Here is a 23903-nt window from a genome sequence, read left to right on the forward strand (position 1 = left end):
TCTGTCTCAGGCACCCTGCACTTTCCAACCTCCCTGGAGTGCACAGGCAGGCTATTGAAGCCACTATGAATGAGGTAAGCGAGCTTTGCCTACTTCTTGCTTCCAGATGGAGCAATGTGGCCACAGCACACAATTACCGTTCCACACTTCCTTGCCTGCTTCAAACTGCAACCTCTGTCAACTGAAGCGCCTTTCAGGCCTTCACACAAGCCATTGGCCTTGTGCTTCCCAAAAGTGTGGGGTTACCCTGACAAAATTCTTACTACAGGTGGGGTGGGACAGACAGACCTTTCTTCCAAAGACCTTTTCTTAGGCACATTCAGAAGGAGATGGGGGGGGATGTAGGTGATGAGAGGGACTGCCCTCATCCTGTTGGGACTTGGATCAGAATTGGGGCACCTGTGCAAATGCTGGTCCCCTAGGTCTTGTGCTGTGTCCTTGCTCTGCTCAGATTCGCTGGCTCCTGGATGATGAGATTGTGTCTGCACTGCGCCACTCACAGGTCATTAGTACCTCCATCCTGCACCGGGTGGCCACCCACATCTATAACTCCAAGGGGCGGCCCAGCTGCCACAGCGAGGTGGTGCTGCTCCAGTTTGTCTTTGGACCTGAGCACTCTCTGGAGAAGTTCAAGGAGGTAAAAAGAAAGCCCTGAGGCAGCATCATGCACTTAGCTAGTGGGGTGCTTATTCTTCCCTGTGTTGCAGGAGTTCAGAAGAATGGCTCTGCCAGGCTACATGCTCAATGCAGAAGGCGGTGACTACCACTACATCTCCATCAGCCGCCTGCACTCCAGGCGGGCGGCTCCAAACCCTTCGGGGACACCCTGCTTGCAGCAGCCTTCTGGAGGGGACACCGGGACAGCTCTAGGCCAGGCAGGCCAGGAGGGGAGCAGTGAACCAGAGGGCTCTGAGCTACACCATGCAAGCTGTGTCCTCCCAGAAGCAGCCCAGGGTCTCTGGGGGTGGCCAGAGAGTGAGACACACGTTGTGCCAGACACAGGAAACCCCATATGTGAAGGCAGCCACGCACAGGATGAGGTGAGAGACGCTCTTGGTGGGAAGGTGTGGGACACTGTGGTAACAGAAGGTAGAAGGATGCAGGAGTATGATTGGACGTTTTTTGATGCTGTTTTTCTGGTCATTTTTGCAACCTTGCCTTGTGTACAGGTCCCAGCGCTGAGCCTTGAGCAGAGCAGAGCACTCGGCCATGACTCCCTGGAGGAGTCAGCTCTAGAGACAACCATACAGTCACTGCCATCCTCATCCTCTGAAAAGGGCAACAGTGAGAAATCACCATTGGTGACACCATCTGCAGCAAGCCTGGCTGACTCTGTAACACACGGCAGGGAAGGTAGGAGCTGTGAATGCAGGCGGGATGTACCTCAACCTCATTAACTTTTAAGGGAAGGGCCCCATTTTGGCCCATACAAAACACGACTGCTGCTCCAGTTGCAGTCCCTAAACACCATAATTGGTGCTGGCAATTCACTACTTAACAGTACCCAAGGTACTAGGCTGTGCTGCCACACTGATATCCCTAATGACATGAAGTTCCTGGTGACTCTAGTAATGGCTGCAAGAACCCGAGCACTGCCTCCCCATGGCCAGTGCTGCCTGGTTGTCCTGTGGTGTAATGTTTCTCCAGCAGACAGATTGTGCGAAGAGGCTTAGCAAGTGCTCTTATGATCAAACCCCTCCTCTCTTCGCAGGCTCCAGCAAGCAGCGTCCCAGCCGCGTGCAGAGCCTTGTGTCGAGCCAGGGCAGCATGGACTCTGACCACCTGGGTGAGTCTGCCGGGGCAGGGGTGCCTGACAGCGTGCAGGCAGACACTGGCAGTGACATGATAGCGTGGGGGCATGGGGGACCATGTGCCTGGGCTGGGGTGAGCCCTGAGGACAGGACTTGTGAATGGCTCTGATCTCCTAGAGCCTGCTGTGCCCGAGGAGGAGGCTGGCTTGCCAGGCAGCCTGGGACTGAAGCGAGGATACATTGCAGGTTACGATGGGGGAAGCAGTGACTCGGAGTATGAGGAGGCGCTAATGAGCGACCAGGAACCCAGGTGTCCCCTGATGCCGGATTTCTGGCTCATCATAAAAATCCAGCAGGACCGAGTGGAGGTCTATTACCACACACGGTAAGGAAAGTCCCGCTGTCTGGCCACGGCTTCTCTGTACCAGGACCTTATTGCCACTCCCTCATCTCTGGACAGGATCTCCTTCCTGTCCCATGTGGGTGGGGAGCTGCAGGACTAGACTGGTGCCCCATAAGGGAAAAGCAGCCATCCTTCCCCACTGTGTTCCCGCTCCCAGCACGTAGGGACAGGCACTGTTCAGGTGCTCTGCTGACCCTTCTCTCCCCTTCCCCGTGAAGCAGCCTGAGTGTGGAGAAGGCAGCATCAGCAGAAACAGAAGAGGAGCAGCCAGGGGAGTGCCAGAGCCTCAACCAGGTGGTGGTGAAGAAGATCAGTGAAATCTGCAGGGTTGTCAATCAGGTAACAAATCTGCAGAGGGCAGGAACAGAGCTGCAAGTTATGAGATGGCTTAGATGAGAAGGGACCTCTGGAGGTTGTCTGGTCTGGAGCCAGCTCAGCTCAGTCTCAGCCTGGGGGTCAAAGGAACATAGACTCAGTCCAGCCTTAAGCCCTTCTCTGTGCTGTCCTCTGTGGGATGTGCAAGCAACAGAACCAATCTTTTCTCATCCTTTACAGCGCTTGCTGCTGCAAGACCTGCATGACAGTCACATATGCAACTCGTTATTGGTGGCAGAAAGTGAGGAGGACATCTGGAAGAGTGAGACACCCTATACTTCCTACAGGCAGCGCGTCATGCCCACAGATGGTATGAATATGCTTTGGCCATGCCTCAGCGGCACTGCCACTGCCTACCCATGGATGACTAAAAAGATGGGGACTTCCATACTATGGCCCCAGCTATGTCCTATGTTCTTTCTAGATTACTCTGTAGAGGAGAGCTACCAGCCCCGGGACTACCTGGCTGCCACCATGCAGTTCATGCCAGGACACTTTGCTTGTGACGTTGTGTGGAGCACACTCATCCATGTGCATTCACGCCTCAAGATGGGCCCCAACATGGGAGTCTCACGAGGTGCGTACGTCCCAGGTTCCCCCTCATTTTGCATGTCCTGAGTCTGGCTTCTGGCTGGATTGGCACACCAGAGGAGGATGTGTGGGATACCTAACATCCCACGTTGCCCACAGCTATCCAGGCGCTTCGCTCGGTGCTCAACGCCTTCTCTGTGGTGAACAGGAAGAATATGTTTGTCTACCAGGAGCGTGCCACTAAATCTGTTTTCTACCTCCGGTAAGAAGCCAACATGACTTGTTGGCCTGACCCTGCCCTGCTACATGCATTACACCAGACTGAGAACTCCTTGGGGCAGAAAGTGTCTGCCCAGTCTCAGGGACTCTGCTGTGACCCACACAGCAAATACCTGGTTTCTGATGAGTCAAAGTCACATCAAGACAGGTCCCTCCTGCTGTCCCTGCACTAAAGCTTTACATGGGAGGGAAAAGGATGATTTTTTTTTTTTTTTTTGAGGGAGCCAGAGGGAATTTTTCCACAAGCTCCATCTCATAAGGACTAATCCCCAGAAAGTGCACAGGGGAGAGCAAGGAAGTTGCGGATCTTCTGTGGAGTTATGATGCTGTCACGCTTGGGAATGCAGGCTGACATGTCTTTCTCCTGTATTCAGACTGACTGAAACCACCTACAGTGGGAAGGTGTGGGAAGCAGAGAGTGCCCTTAGTCCAGCATCTCGCTCGCTGGCACTGACGCGCAGCCAGGAGCCCATTTACACTGAGGATCTAACGGTGAGTCTGCTGCTCTCTGGGAGTGGATGTTGGTGCTCGTGGTCACAGGAGCATAGGGAACTCAGTAGTTCCAGCAACCTGGATTTTACATAGGATAAAACTTACGTTGTAGATGTGTGGAGTGAGGCAGCAGGGGGTTGGTTCTGCCTGACTTTACTGACAGCCAGAGGCAATGATGGATCTAGAATTCACGTGGAAACTGCTTCCATGTGGCTTTTTTTTCCCTCCTTCTCCAGGGCTCTCGTTCCTCTCTGGACACAGTCTCATGCCGTAGTGTGGACTCTGCCCGCCCTGTGGGACAGGTAGACAGACACATCCAGCTGATGGTCCATGGTGTTGCCCCAGCAGGTAAGCGTTGCAGCACCTGGCCAGCAGATGGACTGTGCTGATGTAAAGCAGAGGAAGAGAGCTCCAGTCGCTGCCCTCTTTGTATCTCCCTCCTGTGCAACTTGCTTTTCCTTAGCCCAGAGCTGCTCTCTGTTCTTTCTGGATGGGAATGTGAGGAAATGATCTGTGGCCCACGATGAAATCTCCTGCAGACTGGGTGGCTTATGCCAACTTTCCCTGTGCAGGAGTGCATTTGTCTTTGCCTGCTGCACCTGCAGTCTTTTGTGATCATGAATGGGTAGAAAAAGATGCCTGAAGAAATTGATAGCGGGGAAAGACAGGTTCCCTGTGGAAAGTGACTGTGAGGGTGGTACATCCCGAACAGCCAGGGAGGGGTGGCTGTGGTCATTCTTACTGGATGGGGTGAAAAAGCTGCTTGTACCTCTGCTTACTTGTCAGGGCCTGAGATCACAGATGAGCTGGTCAAAGTGCTGCGCAGGCGCCTGGATGAGGCCACTCTGGATATCATCACTGTGATGCTGGTGCGGAACTGCAAGCTGACCCCAGCAGATGTGGAGGTACCTCACGCTCTGCTCATCCCGGAGATCATAACACTTTCCTACTTTTTGACCTGTCTCAGCCTCTCCTGCCCCAGGGCAGGGAAGGCCAGAGAAGTTTTCTGCATCCCATTCCCTGCTTCAGTGCTTGCTCAGGGTAGCGTTCACCGAGGTATATACTGTGTGCGTGCCAGGGTGGGTGGGAGATGCCCTTTGCTGAGGTTTGCCGCATGGCAGGGCCTCCCTGTGAATACCCCTGGAACAACATATGTTTCAGGATGCTGCCTGTGGACCCGGGTTCTGCCCACCGCACTCTCCCTTTGCATAGCCAGCTGGCATAATTTCATAGAATCATAGAATGTGTTTGTTGGAAGGGACCTTTAAAGGTCATCTAGTCCAACCTCCCTGCAGTAAGCAGGGACATCTTTAACTAGACGAGATTGCTCAGAGCCTCATCCAGCCTGGCCTTGGATGTCTTCAGGGATACATAATTTGGATGAGCATCAGAGACCCAGGGCATCCTGCTAGTCTCAGCTGAGTTTTAAAGCCTTCTCTCTGCAGTTTATCCAGCCCCCTGGGACGCCACCCACAGAGGTCCTGCAGTTCGCACTGCCACCTTCTGCCCTGCCTTGGCTGCATGCGGTGGCCTACTACCTACGCCAGAACCTGCTCATCTTCCTGCACACCCCAAAGTACACGGACAGCAACGTGGAGCACCACTTCAAGGTGAGGGGGGCTGTGAGTTGGGACAGCAGTCTGCCCAGCTTTTACGTGCTGCGGGGGGCATTCATTCAGTCAGCTCAGTCGTTATGTTCCCAGCTCTGCCCTGTAGCATCAGGGAGGAACTGACATCGAATACTGACGCCTGGAGGAGTTTCAAGGACTAAGCAGTTCTTGTTTGGCCCAGTATAAACTTGGACAGGCCTTACTTTGATACAGGTGGTCACTTGCTGTGCAAAAAGCAGCAGCGGTAATGCTTATGCCCACGCTCTTTTTCCCAGGAGCATGGGAGAAGACCCCCTTGCAAAGGTGAGCTTGTCTCCTTACATGGCTCCCTCAGACCGAAACATCAGGGTTAATAAAAGTTTGGGAGCAGCTACCCACCCCCACAAAATGGCCATAGCAAGGGTAGAGGGTGAGGCTGGATGTGTAGTGCTGTGCAACCCTGCACAGAGCTGTTGGAGGGCCCTTCTGCCCAACAGTGGCCAAGGCTGTGCTGGCAACTGTTTTAAGTAGGTCTGGATTGCCTGCTACCGGTCTGGGGACAAGCTCTGCACACACGTGGGCCTCTGCTTCCAGTTAAAGCAACTCTCTGTCACCATTCTTCCTTGCTCTCCTTAGCACTACTTCAACCACAGCGGGAGCATCCCTGACCAGGATCTCTATCTGTACAACAAGCCAGGCGGCCAAGGCACTGGTGGCAAAGGTACTGTGATCAACTAATTTCTGAAACAGGCTATGGGGCTGCGTGTTGGAGAGCCGTTTCCCCCATTGGAGAGCTCTGAGTAACTGAGGAGGGCCAGCATCGCAGCAAAGTGTTCCTCCGATGGCTGGGAGGTGGGCAGGGTGTGTGCTTGGGGGACTGCACGCCTTTGCATGTGTGGTGGAGCCAGCCGAGGCCTCCCACAGAGCAACTTCCTGAGCTTGACCTGTTGCTGTAGGAAGCAGCTCTAGGTTGCGTAGCTGTGGGGGCAAGACACAGTGAGACCTCAGTAAGTGTGGGCATGGAGGCTCAGTGGGGCTGGAGCAGGGACAGTTGTTGCTGGAGCCTTGCCACGAAGAGGAAGCTGGGTGCTGTGGGTAACCGAGCACGGGCAGTGGGGGCAACATCCTTGCTCTTTTCTCTGGACTGCTGGAGGAGGGATTGGATAGGGTCCGTCCTGCAGCAGGCTCTCATGTCATGTTTTGTCCAGGCCATGTGGTCTGTCACCTGGACGTCATGTGTCTTGTGCCCCATCTGAATGTTCTTCTGTTATGTAGGTACTATGTCGGACCTTGTGCAGCACCTCTTTCCACTCTCCCACTTCCAAGGTAGCACCTGTGGTTCCAAATATTACTCCAGTTCCCTTTCCCGTGCAGCTCCCCGGCCCCTCTGGTCCTTGCTGTTCTTGTTTCCTTTGTGTTGTGGCTTCAGCTCTGGCTCCTCTCTGTGTTTGTGTTTGTGTGTCCATTCAGCTGAGCCCTCTTTTTTGCTGGCTGGATAAATGAGCAAACAGAACCTGCTGCCCTGAGATGGCAGCTCTGCAGTCCCAGGCTGATGAGGCTCCGTGTGCTGCCCTGTTAGCTTGCAAGCAGTGAACTCCAAAAACCCTTCACCCTTTATTTCCCCACAGGTCCAAACGGGCATCTCCTCCCTGAGGAAGACGGGTCATGATGTTTCAGCTGTGGTTTCATGCTCCAGGGTGTAGCATCATCACTCTCCCAGTGGCTGTGTCCTGGGGTGTGGGGGTTCCCTTGCATACCAATAGGCTAGAGTGGCTGGGCACCACCAGACGCGTACGTTGTTTTTCAGTGAGCCTGAGTCAGAGGGGGCTCAGCGTCCCTCACAGACGGGAGGTAACGGCTCCCTTGCACCCCACCTCTCCGTGGGATGTGATGGCTGAGTGTGTAGCCAAACTCCAGTGCCGCAGGCAATGAGGTCCTTGGCAGCTCTTGCTAACTTAGCTCGTCCCACAGCCCCAGAGGTCTGGTCTTGAGTTTCTTACCTGTGATTTAGTGGTTGCATTTCAGCTTCTCTGTGATCCTGTAACAAGACTTGTTCCCTGCGGTGGGGAGGCTAGCCTCTCTGCTGGTGGGGCAGGGGCAGCTACCATCTCCACCCCGAGGGACTGAGTCAGCTGCAGCCTGTCGAGTGCTTGGCGTTTGCTTGGCAAACCATCTCTGTCTCAGGGAGCACGTGTAAACGAGGAGTCTGCTCCTGCGGCTAGTGACCTGGCCTGCTTGAAAGCACTGCCATGGGTGCTCCCTCTCTACAGCAAGTGTCGCAGCACAAGGAGGACGTGGGACATTGTGCTTGGTGGTTCTCATGTCCTCACGTGAGACGGACTGAAGCAGAGCAGAGCTACAGAATGGATATGAGAGGGGGAGGCTGAAGGGGCTCCATGTGGGAACTTATCTGGAAGAAGAAGAGGGGAATAACTACACCTTAGACTGCAATTACCTGCATGAACATCCACTGTCATTCTGGTGGGCCCGAGGCTGACTGTCAAGCCAGACAGATGAGGAGTTTGTGCCCTTTACTGCTTAAAGAGAGAAAGTCTACTTGGGAGAGCTCATGTTCGCTGTCACATGGGGCAGATTTGCTGTTCTGGGTGAAGTCTTGGTCCCCTCTACCTTTGATAGTTAGGAAATTATTAACTTCTCCATTGTTTGCTGGATAAAGCATTGTTCCCTTGTCGGCCTGGGGACGAGACATGTCAGAGGCTGCTGCAGAGCACCTCTGAGATAAGGCAGCTCCTGTACTTTGCTTCAAGTGGAGGAATGCTCATAGATGTAGAGTTTCCTTTCCTCAGCGTGAGTGCAAGTGAGCTGCCCTCTGACTTGAACGGCCACCTCTCTCCTTTGGGAGCTGCTCTCTCCATCCCAGTGCCTTCTCCCTTGCATCTGGCATGTCTTGGGGGAAAGGTTGCTACAGAGCTTACGCGTCATTAGAAATGAGGGAAACCAGGTGGTTGTGCTGCTGATTAGACCTCGGACCAGTCTGCTGGGGTTGGATTTGTCCCAGCACAGGGTGGGCACCCATCCTCCACATAGTTCTGTGGATCCAGTCGGGTGCAGTTTGGTTGCTCTGTGTCAGTGAGCCTGGTGTCACTCCTATCCTTGCTGGGCTGGAGTATGGGCTCAGCAATGCTGTAGGGCTGAGGTGGTTTGCATCTGGACACATCATCCATTGGCAATGTTGGGGCAGCTTTGCCATTCAGTCACCTGAGTGCTGGCTTAGTTGGTCAAGAGGCTTTGAAAGGGAGTGGGAGCATCTAGGGTTACGGCATGGGGTTTAGACCTCACAACTGCATCCCTGCTGCAGCTTCCCTGGTGCCCTGGCCAGCGAGCTGGGCCATGGGGAGTGAGCTCCTGTTTCCACTCTGGTCTGTAGCAGAGCTTCTCCTTCTATGTGGCCCAGGGCACAAAGCACATGAGGTGTGGAGCAAGCACCATGCTGCTCCTCTGCGTCGCTGAACTGTGCTGTTATGCCTGCGCAAGGCTCGTTGTAGGGATGCGACAGCCACGGCCTGAATTTTACTCTACAGCGACTCCAGGCTAATGCTACATGTCAGCTTTGTCCCCAGCCCAGCTGGTAGGAGTGTGTGGAGAAAGCCTTAAGATCAGATCTTGTATAGTGGGGAGGGGGCCGTAAGTGTAATCTGCAACAAGGTGTCATGTATACAGCCCACTTCTGCAGGGACCTGAGGTCCTTCATAGCCTGGAGAGGGCTGCTGGAGAGTATCAGGGTTCTATACTCTGTCCCTGAAGAGGACAGGGATGGTGAGCCCCATCCTGGATCTCTATGCATAAAGGCCCTCCTGGGGTAAATGGAAATACTTTCCCCTTGCGTATGGGGCCGGACAACCCAGGAAGCTCCTGCAGGACAAGGTGAAAGCTGCTGTGATGCTGCAGGAGGGAGATTCTTGGTGTGATGGGAACACCTTGTGCCAAACACCACGCTACATACCCTGGCTCCCCATGGGCACAGCTAGCCTCTGCTTCCCTGGCTGCGTCCCCTCCTGTGGGCCCTGCCTGCCAAGTGGCACTGTGCAACCCAAGTAGTGACACAACGGTCCCAAGTGCAGGGTGGCAGGCTGTAGGCAGGGCTTGTAGGGGTGCGCCCAGTGCCGTGCTGACGGAGGCTGTCTCGGGCTCTCCCCTGCAGGAATCGCATGCATTGCACTGACGTTTGTGGATGAGCACGGCAACCCCACCGCGCTGCCCCACGGGGAGAGGCCTGACCCTCTGAAGCTGCCTTCCTCCTCGCCCATAGTGGGCCTGCTGCAGGATGCCGACTTTGAAAGCCTCACTGCGGTCAGCAGGCACCAGCCGGAGAACGGCACCCTGCATTCAGGTAAGGAGTGAAACAGGCCACAAGCTGCCAATTCCCTGGTGCCTCTGCATCCTCTGGGTCACCTAGGAAGGCCAGAGAATGTAGGGGTGCAGAGCCATGCAGGACTGCCCTTACCCACAGAGCCCTGCGTGCTGGTGCGCCTGGATATCTGGGAGAAGGGCAACATCAGCCTGCTGCAGCTGTCGGAGAAGCTACGTGGGGCCCTGCGCCATGCTCTCTGCGATGCCATCATGGAGTTCCTTGTGCTGCCTGCTCCGCTCTGTGTGGAAACCGCCTGCCCCCTGGGTGCCACGGACATGGAGGACCTGAGCTCTGCGGGTGAGAGTTCAGCAGGGACAGCCACCCTGAGCCGCCAGCTGGCTTTGTTCCTCTTTTCAGGTTGGCTGTGCTGGGGGAACTGGGGCTGAGGGGACCGGAAGGGAGGAAGCCACTCTACCTTCTGCAAGCCGGACTGTGTGATGTCTCGGGGAAGAAGCATTATGGAAATTAGGGTCGGAAGAGATATTCAAAGGTCTGTCTGCTCCCCAAGACTGAATCTAATTTGCTGAGTGGTGCTGAGGGCTCTCTCCCTTCTCTCCAGCCAGGCAGCAGGGGACACCATCAGTGTGGCAGTGGGAGGCTCTGGAGTCTGATATGCTCTGTCTCCACAGGAGGTCTAAGGAGAACCATGTCAGAGACCAAGGGCTTGGCTCTGGCCACTGGTGGGGCTGGCAGGAGCTGTCCTCCACCCTTGCACTTCACTTCTGCCCCTTCATCCAGCTCTGGGGAGCCAGTGACACCCACAAGCAAGCTGGGACGCCGCAGCTTCTGGGACATGCTGGTAATGTTATTGAGGGACCAACGAGGAGCAGGGCCTGCAAGTCCTTATGGTGTGTCAGGCCAGGAGGAATGGAGAGGGGGGGATCTGGCTGGGGTTGGGTGGCTGGGCTGGTAGTCCGGACTTTGATATAAGGGTGTTAGCTGGGCTGCGCGTGTGCACAGCCTTAACTCACCCCCTTCTCCCTAGAGCAAGACAGAGTCCTCAGAGCTGGGCAGCCCCAAGACTACTGATGATATTGTGCTGGAGAGGCCAGAAGAGGCTCGCACAAGGCGACGGCACAAGACTGAGAGTGTCAAGCAGCACCTGAGCCAGGATCGGGCCACAGCCACAGCTGAACTGGAACAGGCACAGAGGCAAGCACATCCTGCAGGCCAAGCAGTCGTGGTGGTGTTTCCCTCCATCTGCTGTGCATCACTCTGCAGCCTGATATCCTGCTGGCTCTATATGTGTCTCAGCCCTCTGGACCACATCCCTTTTCATTGTAGTTTCTCGCTTACACAGCCAGTTAGGGGAGCTGCCTTCCACTCACAAAACCTTGATCCTTATTACTGAAGTGCTGCTGGCATCACTGCTGGTTCTCCCTGCCAGAGATCCCTTCCCTGCATTGTGGGGCCCTGTGCAACACCTAACACTCCTGTGGCTACTAACCCAGAGGGACCATGCTCAAGGGCTGTAACAACCCAAAACGGAGGCTCCCTGGGCCCTGCTCTGGAGCTGGGAGGGGACCATTGCACTTTTGTGCCTTCGTTGCTGTTGACTGACCTGGTGTGACTGTGCTTCCCTTTCTTCTTCCCAGGCGCCGAGCCTGCCAGTTGGAAGAAGGGGATGTAGGTACCATGCACCCACTCTTCAGTCAGACCTGCCAGCAGTGGATGGCATTCATGAACCACCTGGGTATGTATCTCAGGCCCCAGCTCCTCCAGATGAGCTGGGAGTAGGCCTTTCTACCCAGAAGTTTGAGGACAGGTCCTGATGTGGCAGCAAGTCATCCTTCTTCATCCCTTGTTGATCTCTACCTAGTTACACATCCTGTCTCCCCCCAAACCTCACCAGAGTCTTAGGGCCAGCATCAGCATTACAAAGCTGTGGCAGGAGTCCTGGTGTGTGTCTGTGCATCTGAACAGACCTGCTAAGGCCTATGGTTGTGTCTGCCTTGCTCCAAGTCTACGGCATGCTGGACTTGGCTGTAGCTGCTTTGGAGAGACCTGGAATCCAACAACAGCTGCAGTAGTGATTTAACTTCCAGATGTAGCAGGGAGGGAGGATCTGAGCCTCTGCAACATGCTCTGGGGCTGTGGAGCTGCATGTGGGACCCCCACTCTTGCAGGGAGGGAGAGGAGGAGGCACTTGGGTCTGTGTGGCTGCCCTGTTGCTGCTTTCTGGATACCTCTCACCGCAGTGTTTGTACATTCTCTGACACCTCCTGCTGGTAAGGTAGAGCTGTCCTCCTCCTCTGATGAGGAGTAAGCCAGGGAAAAAGGAAAAAGTAGGGGAATGAAGTGCTGTTCTCAGGACACGCAGGGAGTTTGGTCCAGGTCCCACCAGGGGCTATTTCAGCCTTCGTCTTCCCCCTCTGCATATAAGGTCCTTGTTCTCCAGCTTTGCCTGCCTCAGTCCCTGGCAAGGCAGGAACTTGGCCTGCTCTGGGCAGCAGGCCTGCAACAGGGCTCCCTTAGCGCTCTCTGCTGCCCAGGTGGGCAGGGCTTGGCTCTGGGGCAGCTTGGCACCTTGTCCTACAGTACTTCTTCCATGCAGGGTGCCCATCGGTGCAGCAATGCTCGGTGGAGATTGTGTCCCGTTTCCTCCTGTCATCCATCCTTGTGGAAGTGGTGAGCCTGGTCACTGCCCTGGCGAGCGACACTACTGTAAAGGTGTTTGAGCGGATCTGGTGAGTTAAACGATTCGTAGGGAGCTGTTTGGCACAAGCAAATGCCAATCAGCTGTGCCAGCCTCTACTCCTGTGACTCTACTTGTCAGCCACCTTTGGTGCTCTTCTTTGCAGCTACCATCGGAGCACCGCCTTCCTGCCCTACAAGCCTGGCCAGAGCGCCAGCCCTCGCCCTGCAGCTGTCAGACACTTCATCCTGCTGGGACGCAACTTCCAGCAGTGGCGTTGCAGCACAGAACAGGGTGAGTGTCCAGCCAGGGTCCATGGGACTGTGTGCTGGGGGGTCTTGGGGTGGGAGATGTATGAGCAGGGTCCCCCTCCTTGCTGGGAGAGGCTTCTTGTGCCCGGAGGTGGGCAGTGGGTTGTCTGTTTTCAGCTCCTGAGACCTTATTCTCAAATTTACTTATAACTGCTTATTTCAGATGAGCTGAGCAGTACTGTGGCACAACATCCTGTCATGCCACCTTAATGGCACGTGGGATGTAAGAGCGCGATGAACTGGTACTGAGGGTCATAACTCTGGCTTCTTCCAGCTCACAAAGGTCTCCAGCGCTTTGAGGCCATGGAATTCAGCTCGGCAGAGAGAGGCTCTGATCCCAGCCTTGTTGGACGAGACCTGGTGCCCCGGCAAAGGTTCCTCTTCATGGAGATCATAGACAAAAAGGTAGCAATGGTGCTTATGTGAGGTTGTTTCCTGATAGCCAGGTTGTTCCCAGCTGGCCCAGGGCTAGAAAGAGGAGAGGAAGAGTGCTTCTGCAGGCAACCAGCCTTCCCTAGGCAGGAGCCCTCCAAAGCAGCAGTGCAGGATGTCTCTGCTTGTGCTGCAAGTGGAGCTGGGGGTTCCCTGCAGCATTCTGGGGAGTGCCAGGGTGCAGTAGCCCTTGCTGTCTCTGACTTCAGCTGCTCCACTGTGGACTATAGTTGTCCTTTCTCTACCCACAGCAAGGCCCATATCAGACTGGGCACTTGTGCTGCCAGTGCAAGTACCACCACCACTCTCCCTGTCCCAGCCTTGTCATCTGAAACTGGCTGCAGCAAGTACCACCCAGAGCACCTGGGGCAGCCTGTGTCACCATGCAGCTCTTCTGAGCAGGTCCTTCAGCCATTCTCCTCTTCTCTTTCCAGCTGACGCTCTACACCTACAACTGGTCCCCAGACCTGGGGGCCAACCTGAACTGCTCCCTTACTCGCCTGCTGCAGTGGCAGAATGCCCGGTCCCACATCGTGCACTGCCTGCTCAGTCAGAAGCTGGGACTCTTCCACCACCACTGCTTCATGGACACACCATGGCATGAGGACAGCAAGCAGGTAGGACAGTCTGCTGGGCAGAGCAGTCCTTTCCTCTTCAGGAGGGGCCTTGGCAGTCTGGGGGTCTGAGGAAGGTTGCGGACACTGGTGTGCTTTTGTGTGCTGGCATGCCCAGGTGCTCACATGTCCAACTGTGGCCACGTCCAGCCAGGCTGTTGCTGTCTGCTCTTGGAGACAGCCAGAAGTGGAAAGGGAAGCCAGATCCTGCTGCTGACAGCACTTATGGATTATTTAGACTGGAATAAGCTGGGGAATGGGCTTCCCACTGGACATTAGGGCTACCTGGGCCAAGGCCTGCTCTCCTTGGGGCTGGTGATGGAGAAGGCTAACAGAGATGTCTGCAGATGGCTAAAAATGGGTTTACTGTGTTCTTGTGGGTCCTTACTCCAAGGCTGGCAGTAAGGAGGCTTTCATGGCTGTGTCTGCTTGCTTAGGAGCCAAATCCTTTCCTGAACTCCACTTTGGAGGTGGATGCACTGATCCGGAGCTCCAGTCCCCCACCTAGCAAGGAACAGGGCCGGCTGAGCAGCTCTGCCCGCAGCCTACCATCTCTGCATTTCCATCCTGATGTGGTGCCCTTTGACGAAGCTCTGCGGGATGTTACCACCGTCAAGCGCATACCCCATGGGCCTGACTTGGGACCTTTTGACCCCGTGTCTCGGCATGGGGCACAATTCCTGGAAATCAAGAGCATGGAGAGGAAAGGTAAAGGAGGGGTCTTGATGTCACAGGAGCCTCCTGGAAAAGGAGCTCAGAAAGAGCATAACAAGAGTTCTGGCACACGGGAGGGACAGTTTTCAGCGGCTCCTGCCAGGGTGCTGTGAGGGGATGGGTTATGGTCAGAGTAGGGTGGGAGCAATGGGGAGTGGTGGTACTTGGGGTTGTGGCTTGATACTCTTGTGGCTGCTTTCTCTCCTCCAGAACTGGAGAAGCAGATGAAGATTGAGAATCTCTTTGTCACCTGGCAGCAGAGATCGGCACAGTCCAACATGCCTATCAGTGTGAGTGCAGCCCAGGCGGGTGGCAGGCTGGGCCTTCTTACAGCACACTGGGAGCACCAGCTTGCCTATGGCAAAGGAGAGCACTGGAGCTCAGAGCAGGGTGCATGTCAGGGATGGTGTTTGGCAGTGGAGCAGTGCTCTCCACTTGAACTTTTGGGGTTGCTGGGCTCTAGCACCAGACTGGGAAAGGAGCCTCGCTTCCCAGCACTGGAAAGGCTGTAAAGCTGGGGGGTTCACTCGAGTTTGATCCCCACTTGAGCAGCAGCAGAGTGTTGCGATGGCTTGTTCCCAGGCTTGACGAGGGATGCGTGCTGTAACCGTCTTGCTCTTGTGCTGTGTAGCTGGCAGACCTGGAGACCCTGAAGCAGTCCTCACGCCTGGTTCACTACTGCGCTACCCCCTTGCTCTTCGACCCGGCCTTCCGGCAGCAAATCCAGACTGACCAGCAGGGCAAGGTAGAGGGGAAGGTGAGTGTCAGCAAGCGCTGGTAGGGTTGGGCTTTGTGCACTGGGACATAGGATGGCTTTGCAAGCTTTTCCCGAGTCAAGGTTTCTCTGAGCTCACCCCTGCATTACAGGATGCATTTTCACCCTGTAAGGTGGAGACTGAAAAAATCGTTGGGTTCTCAAAGCCTTTCTCCTGCAACCACACCGTCCCTGAGGAAGACTGACTTCTGTTTTCTACCCAGATTATTCAGGGCTGAGTCTAGCAAAGCCATCAGAGCGTGCTGTCTGATACGATCTGTTGAGGAAGCAAAACTTCACTTTATGCATTCAGCACCCAGACCTGGTAAACCTTGCCTGGACCCAGCAAATAGCTAGAATAATTGAAAGCAAACCAGCTGAATCTTGAGCAGGTTGCAATGTGACAGACTCTAACCAGTGCAGATCCCGCACTGGCTGTTCACGGTCTGTACGTGTGTCAGAAGGGAAGAACAGGCTGTTGTAATTTATCTAAATGTCAAAAGAATTCTGACAGGGTCTTTAAACAGAGGTTGCTACAGAAATTGAGCACTCACAAGAGAAAGGAAAAGTATCATCACAGAATGAAAACTTCACTTAGTTTTTGTAACAGAGCAAAATGAAAATTGGTTATTCAATTTGAAGAGCCTGGCAGCAGGGGTTTCAAGGTTGTGTATTGGGTTCTGTATCTCCAGATCATTTATCGCAGTACATATGAGATGTCACGCTTTGCAATGCTGTGTGGCTGTTCAGATTGGTCAGAACAGAAAAAGACTGCAAGAAACTCGAGAAGAACCTGAGTAGCCTGTGAAATGAGAGGTATTATGGGAGCTGGGACCTGGTTCCCAGTAAAACAGAGCACAATGTGGAGAGAAATTTGAACTCCTCCTGTGTTGTACGCTAACTGCAGGGCCTGCACAGAGCAGATGGGTCAGTGGATTTCTTTAATTTATGAACAGTTGCATGCAAAAAGCAGGCTATTTAGAGTACATCAGAAAGGAATGTTAGTATTATGGGTAATATTTCAATATGTTTCTAAAATGCTAGTGTATTAATGTCTTCATCTGGACAGTAAGTGTGAGACCAAGCATCTTGTGGCAAAGGCACTGAACTAGAGAGAGTCGGAGAAGGTCAGAGAGACCCCAGGTAAAGAGACTGCTGCTGGGGTAGGTGAATGAAAGGGCAGGTAGAAATATGTAAAAGAGCCCCAGACTTGAAGTAGAGAGATCAAGAAAAGAAACCTACGTCTTTCACAGCACAAAGACAAGTAGTATTCAGGACACCAAAAGGAGAATTCAAAATGTTTAAAAGGAAACGCTATTCCTGTTCAGTGCTACCTAGAACTACTAGTAAATCCTGAGTAGTTAGCAGAATTCATAAGGGGATTGGACTCTTACCATGGCAATAGGAGCTGAAGCTCTGTTGAGCCTTGCATGAACTAGTTGTGAGCCGTTAAAACTTTGTGGAAGCTGTTCTGTGGGGGGAATATGTGAATTATCCCCTTCTTCCAGGGCACCTCTTGCTGTAGTCTATTGAATTGCTGTTAGGTCAGTTCATGGCTGGGTAAAATTTGGATCTTGTGTTTCAGCTCATGCACTAGGACAGTGTTTGAGGAGCCAGCTGTTAGGGTTCTCTGGCAGAGGGGGATCTACCCTCTGCTCAACCAGAGCAACTGGTGGTGTCTCAGCAAGTGTCACCTGCTAGGGCCAGACACAGCAGCTCTCCTTAGGAGATTATTTGCTTTTCCAGAAGCGCCACCGCTCAAATGATTCTACAGCTTCAGGGAGGGACCGCAGCCACAGCTGTGACTCGACAGAAGCACTCCCCTGCAAAGTGAAGGAGGAGCCCTGGCTGCAGGAGATGTGCAACGCCTTCTTGCAGCAATACATCCAGTACCTGCAGAGCATGGGCTTCATTCTGGTACAGGTGCGGCCACCCTCACCCACCACTCGCAGGTCAGTGACATTCTGGGAACCCTGTTGTGAGAGAAGGGCTGACGCACTGAGCAATGCCCTAGTTTGACACAAGAAGCATTGACTCCACTGTTCAAAGCTCTCTCTGTTGTAATTTCCAGTAGCACAAGCCGGATCCGAGCTCTGGCAGCAATGGGTGTGGAGGGGAGAGGGTCCTTTTCCTACACGAAGCCAAAAGCAGAGGGGAGTCCAAAGGTGAGAGTGCATGTCTGCTAGAGGGGTGGAACTGGGATGGAAGGCAGCTGTGGAGTGGGGCAGTTCTCCTGGTTGGCTTTTGAATCGGTTTCAGACAGAAAGGATGTGAGAGGGCACAGAAAGTAAAAAAGTAAAAAGCAAAAAAAAACATCTGTCTAGTCCAACACCATCTTTGGGATGTTGGGTCAGATGAGACCTCCTTGCCCTCCTGCATGTCTTCCTGCAGCCCCTTCTTGGACTGGGTGGAACCTGGGAAATCTCAAAAGGCTGGCAACAACGTGGAGGGGGCTCAAAAGAGGAAAAGGGTGAGCTGGGGCCAGGACAGCTGCCTTTGGGTGTGATTCTGGAGGTTTACCTGTCAGATAAACTTTAGCATCTATGTGAAGGGCAATTCTGGGGCAGAAGGATCTTGAGTTAAAGTGAGATGAATGCTGAAGTTGAAGAGATTGGAGAAGATAAACCCAGAATGGCTCTACCGCAAGAGCAGGCTGAGGCTGTTCATTTTTAAAGAAGTGGCAGCTAGGGAGGGACAGGACAGAGCTCAACCAAATCACAGCTAACCTGGGGAGGGATTGACTCCTTGCCGTCTTATTCGATACAACACCTAGACGCCATCAAATGAAAGTGCTTTGAAACTGGCTCCCAATAAAAGGGAGTGTTTCTTTGTGCAGCAGGTAACAGTGGCCTTTATCAAAAGGTTTTGTGAACACTAAGAGCTTACATGAGTTTTGTGAACACAAGAGCTTACAAAAGAGAACAGGTAAGTACCTGGAAGAGGAATCCATCTGAGTTGCTGGTTAGGCAGAAAGCATCTGTGGCTTGTGAAATCACCCAGGGATGATGGGAACATATAGCATTTGCACACTTTTTTCTCACACTTTCCTGGCACCTACCTTTGGCTGATGTTGGTACAGGCTCATGGGCAAGCAACATCTTGCCGTTAAAATGAGAAGAGAGCAATCCACTGGAACAACTCAACAGGGGGCAAGTGAATTTGCTGGCAGCTACTCTCTGAGTCCAAGCTGGATGCCTTTCATAGCTGCTGTGTCAGGCAGATGTGATGGTCTGGGGACTGCTCGGCAGGGAGAGGTGGGAATGAGGTTTTGTGGACAGCATCACCCCTTTCAAGGTGTTTGAAAGGGGTGTTCAACATTACACGTCCTTGAACTCTAGAGACACCCTGTCCTGAGTAAGCAGGAGGCGAAGGGAGCAGTGTGCCTGGTGTGCTCTCTTGAAGGCTTGTTAGAATTCTTTCACAGTCAGCTCTGGCATGTCTGCTCTCCTCCCTTCAGCGAGGGTGCTTGGGTGATGAGGCTCCTCCATTTCCGTCTCTGCCACAGAGCCTTATGGCAGCCTTGCACTGCGGTGTGCAGGCTGCTCTCCTGTGCCAGAGAGCCTCTCCAGCTTTGTCCTTCTTTTCCTAGAGCACAAGCCCTGCTGTTGCCACCTACCATCTACAGAGAGCTCTTCCAGGTGGGATTGTGCTGATGGAGTTGGCCTTCCAGGTAAGAAGGAACAGGAAAGAAAGTACAATCTCTGGGGGTTTGAGGGCAGTCTTCAGAGGAGACAAAATGAATGATGAGGAGGGGTGCAGGGACATGGATTCTTCCTTTCTTGTCCTGCCTCTTCCGTGGTCCTGCATGACTGTGGATCATCTAGGAATGGTTCTGCAGGGCTCAGAGCAGTAAGAGTTTCCTGGAGGGGGGCTAATGAAAGATGCAAGGGCTCAGCACGAGATGTGTCGCTCTGTGCTCAGCCATGTGTTGGCTGGGATGGCTTGGTTCAGACACGAGGGGAGACAAACCATGGAGCAATAGTGTCTGGGACCCATCCCAGAAGGTGAAGCATGGGGACTGTTCTCTTTCCCTGGAGAGGCTCAAGGCCTGTGCTGTGCTCATGTGCTCTCTCCTCCAGGGTTATTACTTCTGTGTGAAGCAGTACGCGCTGGAGTGCTCACGGATCCCCATGGGCCAGTCTGTGAACTCCCAGGTAATGGCTTTGCAGGCACAGCCAGTGCTCCTCAGGGTCAGGGTCTGCTTTGGGAGAGCCAGCAAGCTCTGGGACAGAGTGGGCATTTGAGGTGCAGCAAGTTCTGGAGAGCTCTGCTCCCTCCTCCTGGAAAGGCAGAGCCTTTTGCAGCCACATGCCCTCCATGGCCCACTGCTTGAGCAAATCTGGAGTGCAGTGAAAGGTGGTGGGACGTTTGGCAAGAGGATGACTCTTGTCCTAGATTAGGGAGCAAGATAGAGCAGGCTGGGAAGGAATAGGGGCAATTCTGTCAAAGATGACTGCTCCAGGGAAAGTCAGTGCATGGAGAGCTAGAAGCTCCGTGCTTCCCTTGGAACAAAAGGGAAGCAGAGTGGGAGCAGGGATCTGTGAACATAGATGGCTGCCCTTTGCTGGAGGAGATCACTTTCTGCACCATGAGCCCTGGTTCTTGATTACCTCTGTACCTTGCTCTACAGCACCATGGGGTTGCCTGTTCCCTTCTCTTTTGGTGTGTCATGGTGTGTCCTGCCTGTCCCCAGGGCACTGGGTGTCTGCTTAGAAGCTGACCAGCCCCAGCTGTCTGAGGCAGGAGGTGTGCATGACCATACTGTCCTTTCCAAGGTCGCTCTGTAGCAAGGCCGTGTCTTATAAGTGCCAAGAGTGGTTCTCCTAAGCTTTGAGCCTGCCAGGGCCTTGCCTGAGGGTTTGCTGAGTCTTTCCTGGGAAGCCTGCACATGCACGGGGCAGGGTTACCAGGCTGCAGCTGGCATTGCTGGGAACATCCAGGCTCTGGCTGACTTGGGAAAAGACTTTGCCTGGTTTTGCAGTGGGAGGGGATGGTCCTGGGAGCAGCAGGCGAGAGGTGTGGGACTTGCTGTAGGGGCCTTCCCACACGCTGGGACTAGCTTCCTCCAGGTGGGGCAGCTGGGCTCCTCTGCCACTTCTCTCCCTTTGTCCCACCCTGGGCCTGTGCAGGACAGGCTGGATGCAGGAACAGGGCTGGGCAGTGCCTTGTCCTTCTTCCCACTGGCTGTGCATCTCTCTCCATCAGGGCACTCTTACAGCCAGAGCTCGCAGCAAGAGCTGCATGGGACCCAGCTCCGTCTCTGAGTCTGCGGTACGTCCTCTCCTCCCACTGCCATGCTGGGCACGGCAGGACCTGCCAGTGCAGGGCTGAACCTACCACTGGCTGTGGTTGCACCCTTCCTGTCCCAGAGCCTGGCAGTGGGAGCTGCCTCTTGCCTCCTGTGCCAGTGCTTTCTGTAGCAGTACGTGCCACAGTGGGCAGCCCAGCGTGGGAGGAGGATTGGGTGAGCCCCGGGTGCTGGCATGGGGGCAGCGCCTTGTGTTTCTTGCTCTTTGCCCTGCCCTTCTTGGGGCAGAGCTACAAGCTTCTCTCCAGGCTCTTCCTGGCTGTGCGGGTCGCCCTCTGGCTCATGGCAGCAGCAACGCAGGTGGTGCAGAGAACGAGGGCAGCCTGTTCTCATGCCAATCCTGCCTGCTGGTTTTCCCTGCTTGCCCCCTTCTTAAACCAAGGAATTAATGGTGTGAGTCAGCTGCCCAAAGAGGTCAGAGAGCCGAAAGACATTAAAACTGGGGGCTGCTGGCATGAGGACAATGCTGAAGCCTTCACCAATGCTGTCCCCTGGCACAGTAGCTGTGGTTGTGGTGGGTGCATGGCCGGGGGCGTGGGTGTGTGTGAAGGCTGGTGCTGCCCCGGTAAAAGACCAGCACGCTGAGCAGAGGTGATGGCCATGTGCCGGAGGGATCCTCTCTGGGCACAGCAGTGACACACTAGCCACAGCTGCATCTGGCTTCCCAGCAGCCAGCCTGGATCCCTGTTAGTTACAGAGCACAGGGAATTAGCAGTTCTGTTGTTGCCCATCTCTGGGTCTAACCACTCCCCACAGGTCCCTGTGCTGTCTCCTGCTCTCAGGGGACATTCAAGGTGTCAGCCTTTGTAGATCCAGAACTTGCTGGGGCTCCAGCCCCAGTGTGTCCTGTACCCACTGAGGGACTCAGCTGAAAGGAGGCTGTGTCCTTCACAGCCATGTGGCTTTCAGCTCAAAGGGGGGATGAATCTCATGCTAAAAGGGACGCAGTGCCGATCAGTCCATGCTGCTAGAGGAGACCAGGAGTGGGGTCAAGTGTGGAAGGAGCCACCAAGCTGTATCCCTTGGGGCCAGGCCTGCAGGTCTGCTATTTGCGGTGTGCACACAGCTTCTCGTCTGCGTCCTGCTCTGGTGTCGGGGCAGGGGTGGCTGCACTGGCTCTACCATGCCTTGCTGTCAGCAGGGCTTTGCAGGAGGGTGTGAGGTGGCTGGTAACATTCCTGCCTTGACTCCCTGTCCCTCCGCAGCTCTCCATGCTCTTCACGGAGGAGTGTGACAAGGTGCGGGACCTCATGCACGTGCATTCATTCAGCTACGACTTCCACTTGCGTATAGTCCACCAGTATCTGCTGGGTTCCCACATGACCCTCCGCCAGGGCTACCATCTCACCAGCTTCCTGGAGGATTTCATTGCCCACCACCCTGACATCCCCAAGTTTGGCCGCAACCACGTTTTCCAAGGTGAGTAGTTCAACATGTGATCGGTCTGGGGTTGATCACCAGCCCATAAATTGGCAAAAGGTTCCCAAGTACTTTAGAAGTAAACCTGACCTGGGGAGAATCCAGGGAGATGACAAGGAGAGGATGACATGAGGGGCCCAGCTCCAGAGGAAGTCCTTGCTACCCTGTTGTGGCAGGGAGGCGGGTTGCTCTAGAGCTCTGTCCCCCAGAGTAGTTTGTAGGACACCAGGTAAGAAGCACTGAGCAGCTCCTGTGATAGCACTGTGTCCTCCTCCACTAGGCATGCTGGCCCTACCCACCAACATGATCACTGCACACCAGCTGTACAACTACATCGCTGACCATGCCAACACCTACCACATGAAGCCCCTACGCATGGCCCGGCCAGCCACGGGCAGTGACAACAAGAAGGGGACGCCAGGCACAGAGCAGAACGAATATGCACTAGTCTCTATTTGGAACAGGTGAGTGCATCTGCTGCAAGTTCCTGGAGCTGCTGGAGATTGGTGGGCACCCTGTAGTCATGGGAACACTGCGCCAAGGTGCCAGCAAAGCTGCCGGTTCTACATAATGCCAGGCAGCAGTTTCGCCCAGCTTTTCTGATATGGCCAACAGGGGTGCTGTGCATGTGTACACATGCATTTGGCATTTCTCATAGCACTTCTGAGGAGTCCTGCTGTGTCAAGTTCCCCATGCCCAATAGTTCTGTTGTGACCAAGAGCTCTTGGGGAACAAAGTGAGGTCCCCTTCATACTGGTGTGCTTTTTGTTCCCAGCTCGGGCTCCTACAAAGACTCTGAAGGTCTGCGTCATCATGATGACTTCGATGTGTCCCTGCTGGTGTGTCACAGTGCAGCACCATTTGAGGAGCAGAGCGAGGCAGAGAGACGCATGCTCCGGTGAGTACTAGGGACACAGAGATGTGACATCAAAACTTCCTAGCTGGGGAGGAGGGCTCTGTGAGAGACTGGCTCTGTCTGGGACATCACAAGCAGATTTGGTGCTGTCTGGGGAAGATCCTTGCAGGGAACTGGGCAGTGTGGTGTCTGTCCTTGTCTGGGCAGAGAAGCACCCTTACTGGCAGGGACAGAGGCGCCCATGATTCATTTGCAGCCCAGCTGAAAAGGGACCAGCCCTTGCACAGCTCACAAATGTCTCCTTGCTTTCAGCTTACGTTTCTACGTCATCATGACTAGCCAGCGGGAGCTGTTTCCCCGCCTCACAGCCGATATGCGACGCTTCAAGAAGCTGCCGCGCTTGCAAAGAGAAGTGCTGGAGCCTGTGGTGGGCCGGGCGGCATGGGAGGCAGCGGAGCCAGAGACAAGCCTGGGGCAGCAACAGCCAGCAGAGCGGGAGATGTGGCAGGACGTGGAGGACAGCAGCGAGTTCTATGCAGGGGGCACACAAGTCAAACTGGGGCCAGGTCTCTTCTACACCTCACCGCTCTTCCCCTTGCTGGCCTCTGAGGTGGCTTCAGCCCAGAAGCAGCTCAGCAGCATGGTGCAGCTGGCCAAGTGCCACTGCCGCAGGGACAACCTCTGGAAGCGCCTCTTCCTTCTGGAGCCTCTGGCTTCTGACAAGCTGAAGTTGGGCAAGCTGTCACTGGTGGAGCTGGAGGAGCTGCTTGATGCTGTGCATGGGAAATCCATTGCTGATGTCGACCCCCAGCTGGTGAGCAGCAGGGATGGAGTCACGGTGCACAGCAGCTGCTGTTCTGCTCTGGAGATGGAGTGGGGTGCCGGGTGAAGGGCCTGCAGGGCACATCTCTTCCTGTTTGGTGGGAAGATAAGAGGCGGGAACATAGCTCCTAGCTGGCAGGAGAAGGGGGAGGCTGCATGGACTTGTGTATGGAGAGTGAATAGCCCTGGGTCACCACACCTCAGTGGGCTGTGAGGGATGCATCTGACTTGGGGTCTGAAGGCTGC

At 54.5% G+C, this 23903-nt stretch overlaps 1 protein-coding gene across 16 annotated transcripts in view; it reads left to right on the top strand.

The window, feature by feature from the left end:
- SZT2 (SZT2 subunit of KICSTOR complex) overlaps nucleotides 1–23903 on the top strand; it is a 61642-nt gene that overhangs the window by 31277 nt on the left and 6462 nt on the right. For 8 of the 16 annotated variants that reach the window (XR_008467935.1, XR_008467936.1, XM_054210858.1 and 5 more), the window contains 36 exons: nucleotides 11–74; nucleotides 452–637; nucleotides 708–1040; nucleotides 1170–1353; nucleotides 1712–1786; nucleotides 1998–2136; nucleotides 2373–2493; nucleotides 2710–2839; nucleotides 2954–3106; nucleotides 3220–3322; nucleotides 3714–3831; nucleotides 4068–4179; nucleotides 4618–4736; nucleotides 5277–5441; nucleotides 6057–6141; nucleotides 9583–9771; nucleotides 9892–10089; nucleotides 10422–10591; nucleotides 10778–10944; nucleotides 11388–11485; nucleotides 12347–12479; nucleotides 12594–12721; nucleotides 13013–13143; nucleotides 13605–13787; nucleotides 14222–14492; nucleotides 14709–14788; nucleotides 15130–15255; nucleotides 16999–17204; nucleotides 17324–17417; nucleotides 18842–18922; nucleotides 19332–19406; nucleotides 20458–20523; nucleotides 21766–21979; nucleotides 22260–22443; nucleotides 22755–22877; nucleotides 23148–23649. Coding sequence is in view for 14 of the 16 variants with exons in the window: in XM_054210858.1 (XP_054066833.1) it covers nucleotides 11–74; nucleotides 452–637; nucleotides 708–1040; nucleotides 1170–1353; nucleotides 1712–1786; nucleotides 1998–2136; nucleotides 2373–2493; nucleotides 2710–2839; nucleotides 2954–3106; nucleotides 3220–3322; nucleotides 3714–3831; nucleotides 4068–4179; nucleotides 4618–4736; nucleotides 5277–5441; nucleotides 6057–6141; nucleotides 9583–9771; nucleotides 9892–10089; nucleotides 10422–10591; nucleotides 10778–10944; nucleotides 11388–11485; nucleotides 12347–12479; nucleotides 12594–12721; nucleotides 13013–13143; nucleotides 13605–13787; nucleotides 14222–14492; nucleotides 14709–14788; nucleotides 15130–15255; nucleotides 16999–17204; nucleotides 17324–17417; nucleotides 18842–18922; nucleotides 19332–19406; nucleotides 20458–20523; nucleotides 21766–21979; nucleotides 22260–22443; nucleotides 22755–22877; nucleotides 23148–23649 (5506 nt within the window). In the remaining 2 variants the exon portion in view is untranslated. Of the gene's footprint in view, nucleotides 1–10; nucleotides 75–451; nucleotides 638–707; nucleotides 1041–1169; nucleotides 1354–1711; nucleotides 1787–1997; nucleotides 2137–2372; nucleotides 2494–2709; nucleotides 2840–2953; nucleotides 3107–3219; nucleotides 3323–3713; nucleotides 3832–4067; nucleotides 4180–4617; nucleotides 4737–5276; nucleotides 5442–6056; nucleotides 6142–6695; nucleotides 6747–9582; nucleotides 9772–9891; nucleotides 10090–10421; nucleotides 10592–10777; nucleotides 10945–11387; nucleotides 11486–12346; nucleotides 12480–12593; nucleotides 12722–13012; nucleotides 13144–13604; nucleotides 13788–14221; nucleotides 14493–14708; nucleotides 14789–15129; nucleotides 15256–16998; nucleotides 17205–17323; nucleotides 17418–18841; nucleotides 18923–19331; nucleotides 19407–20457; nucleotides 20524–21765; nucleotides 21980–22259; nucleotides 22444–22754; nucleotides 22878–23147; nucleotides 23650–23903 lie in introns of all 16 variants that reach the window. The other 8 variants (XM_054210867.1, XM_054210872.1, XM_054210864.1 and 5 more) reach the window with 7 other exon arrangements.

Source organism: Rissa tridactyla, chromosome 8 (assembly GCF_028500815.1).
Source record: "Rissa tridactyla isolate bRisTri1 chromosome 8, bRisTri1.patW.cur.20221130, whole genome shotgun sequence".
NCBI lineage: Eukaryota > Metazoa > Chordata > Aves > Charadriiformes > Laridae > Rissa > Rissa tridactyla.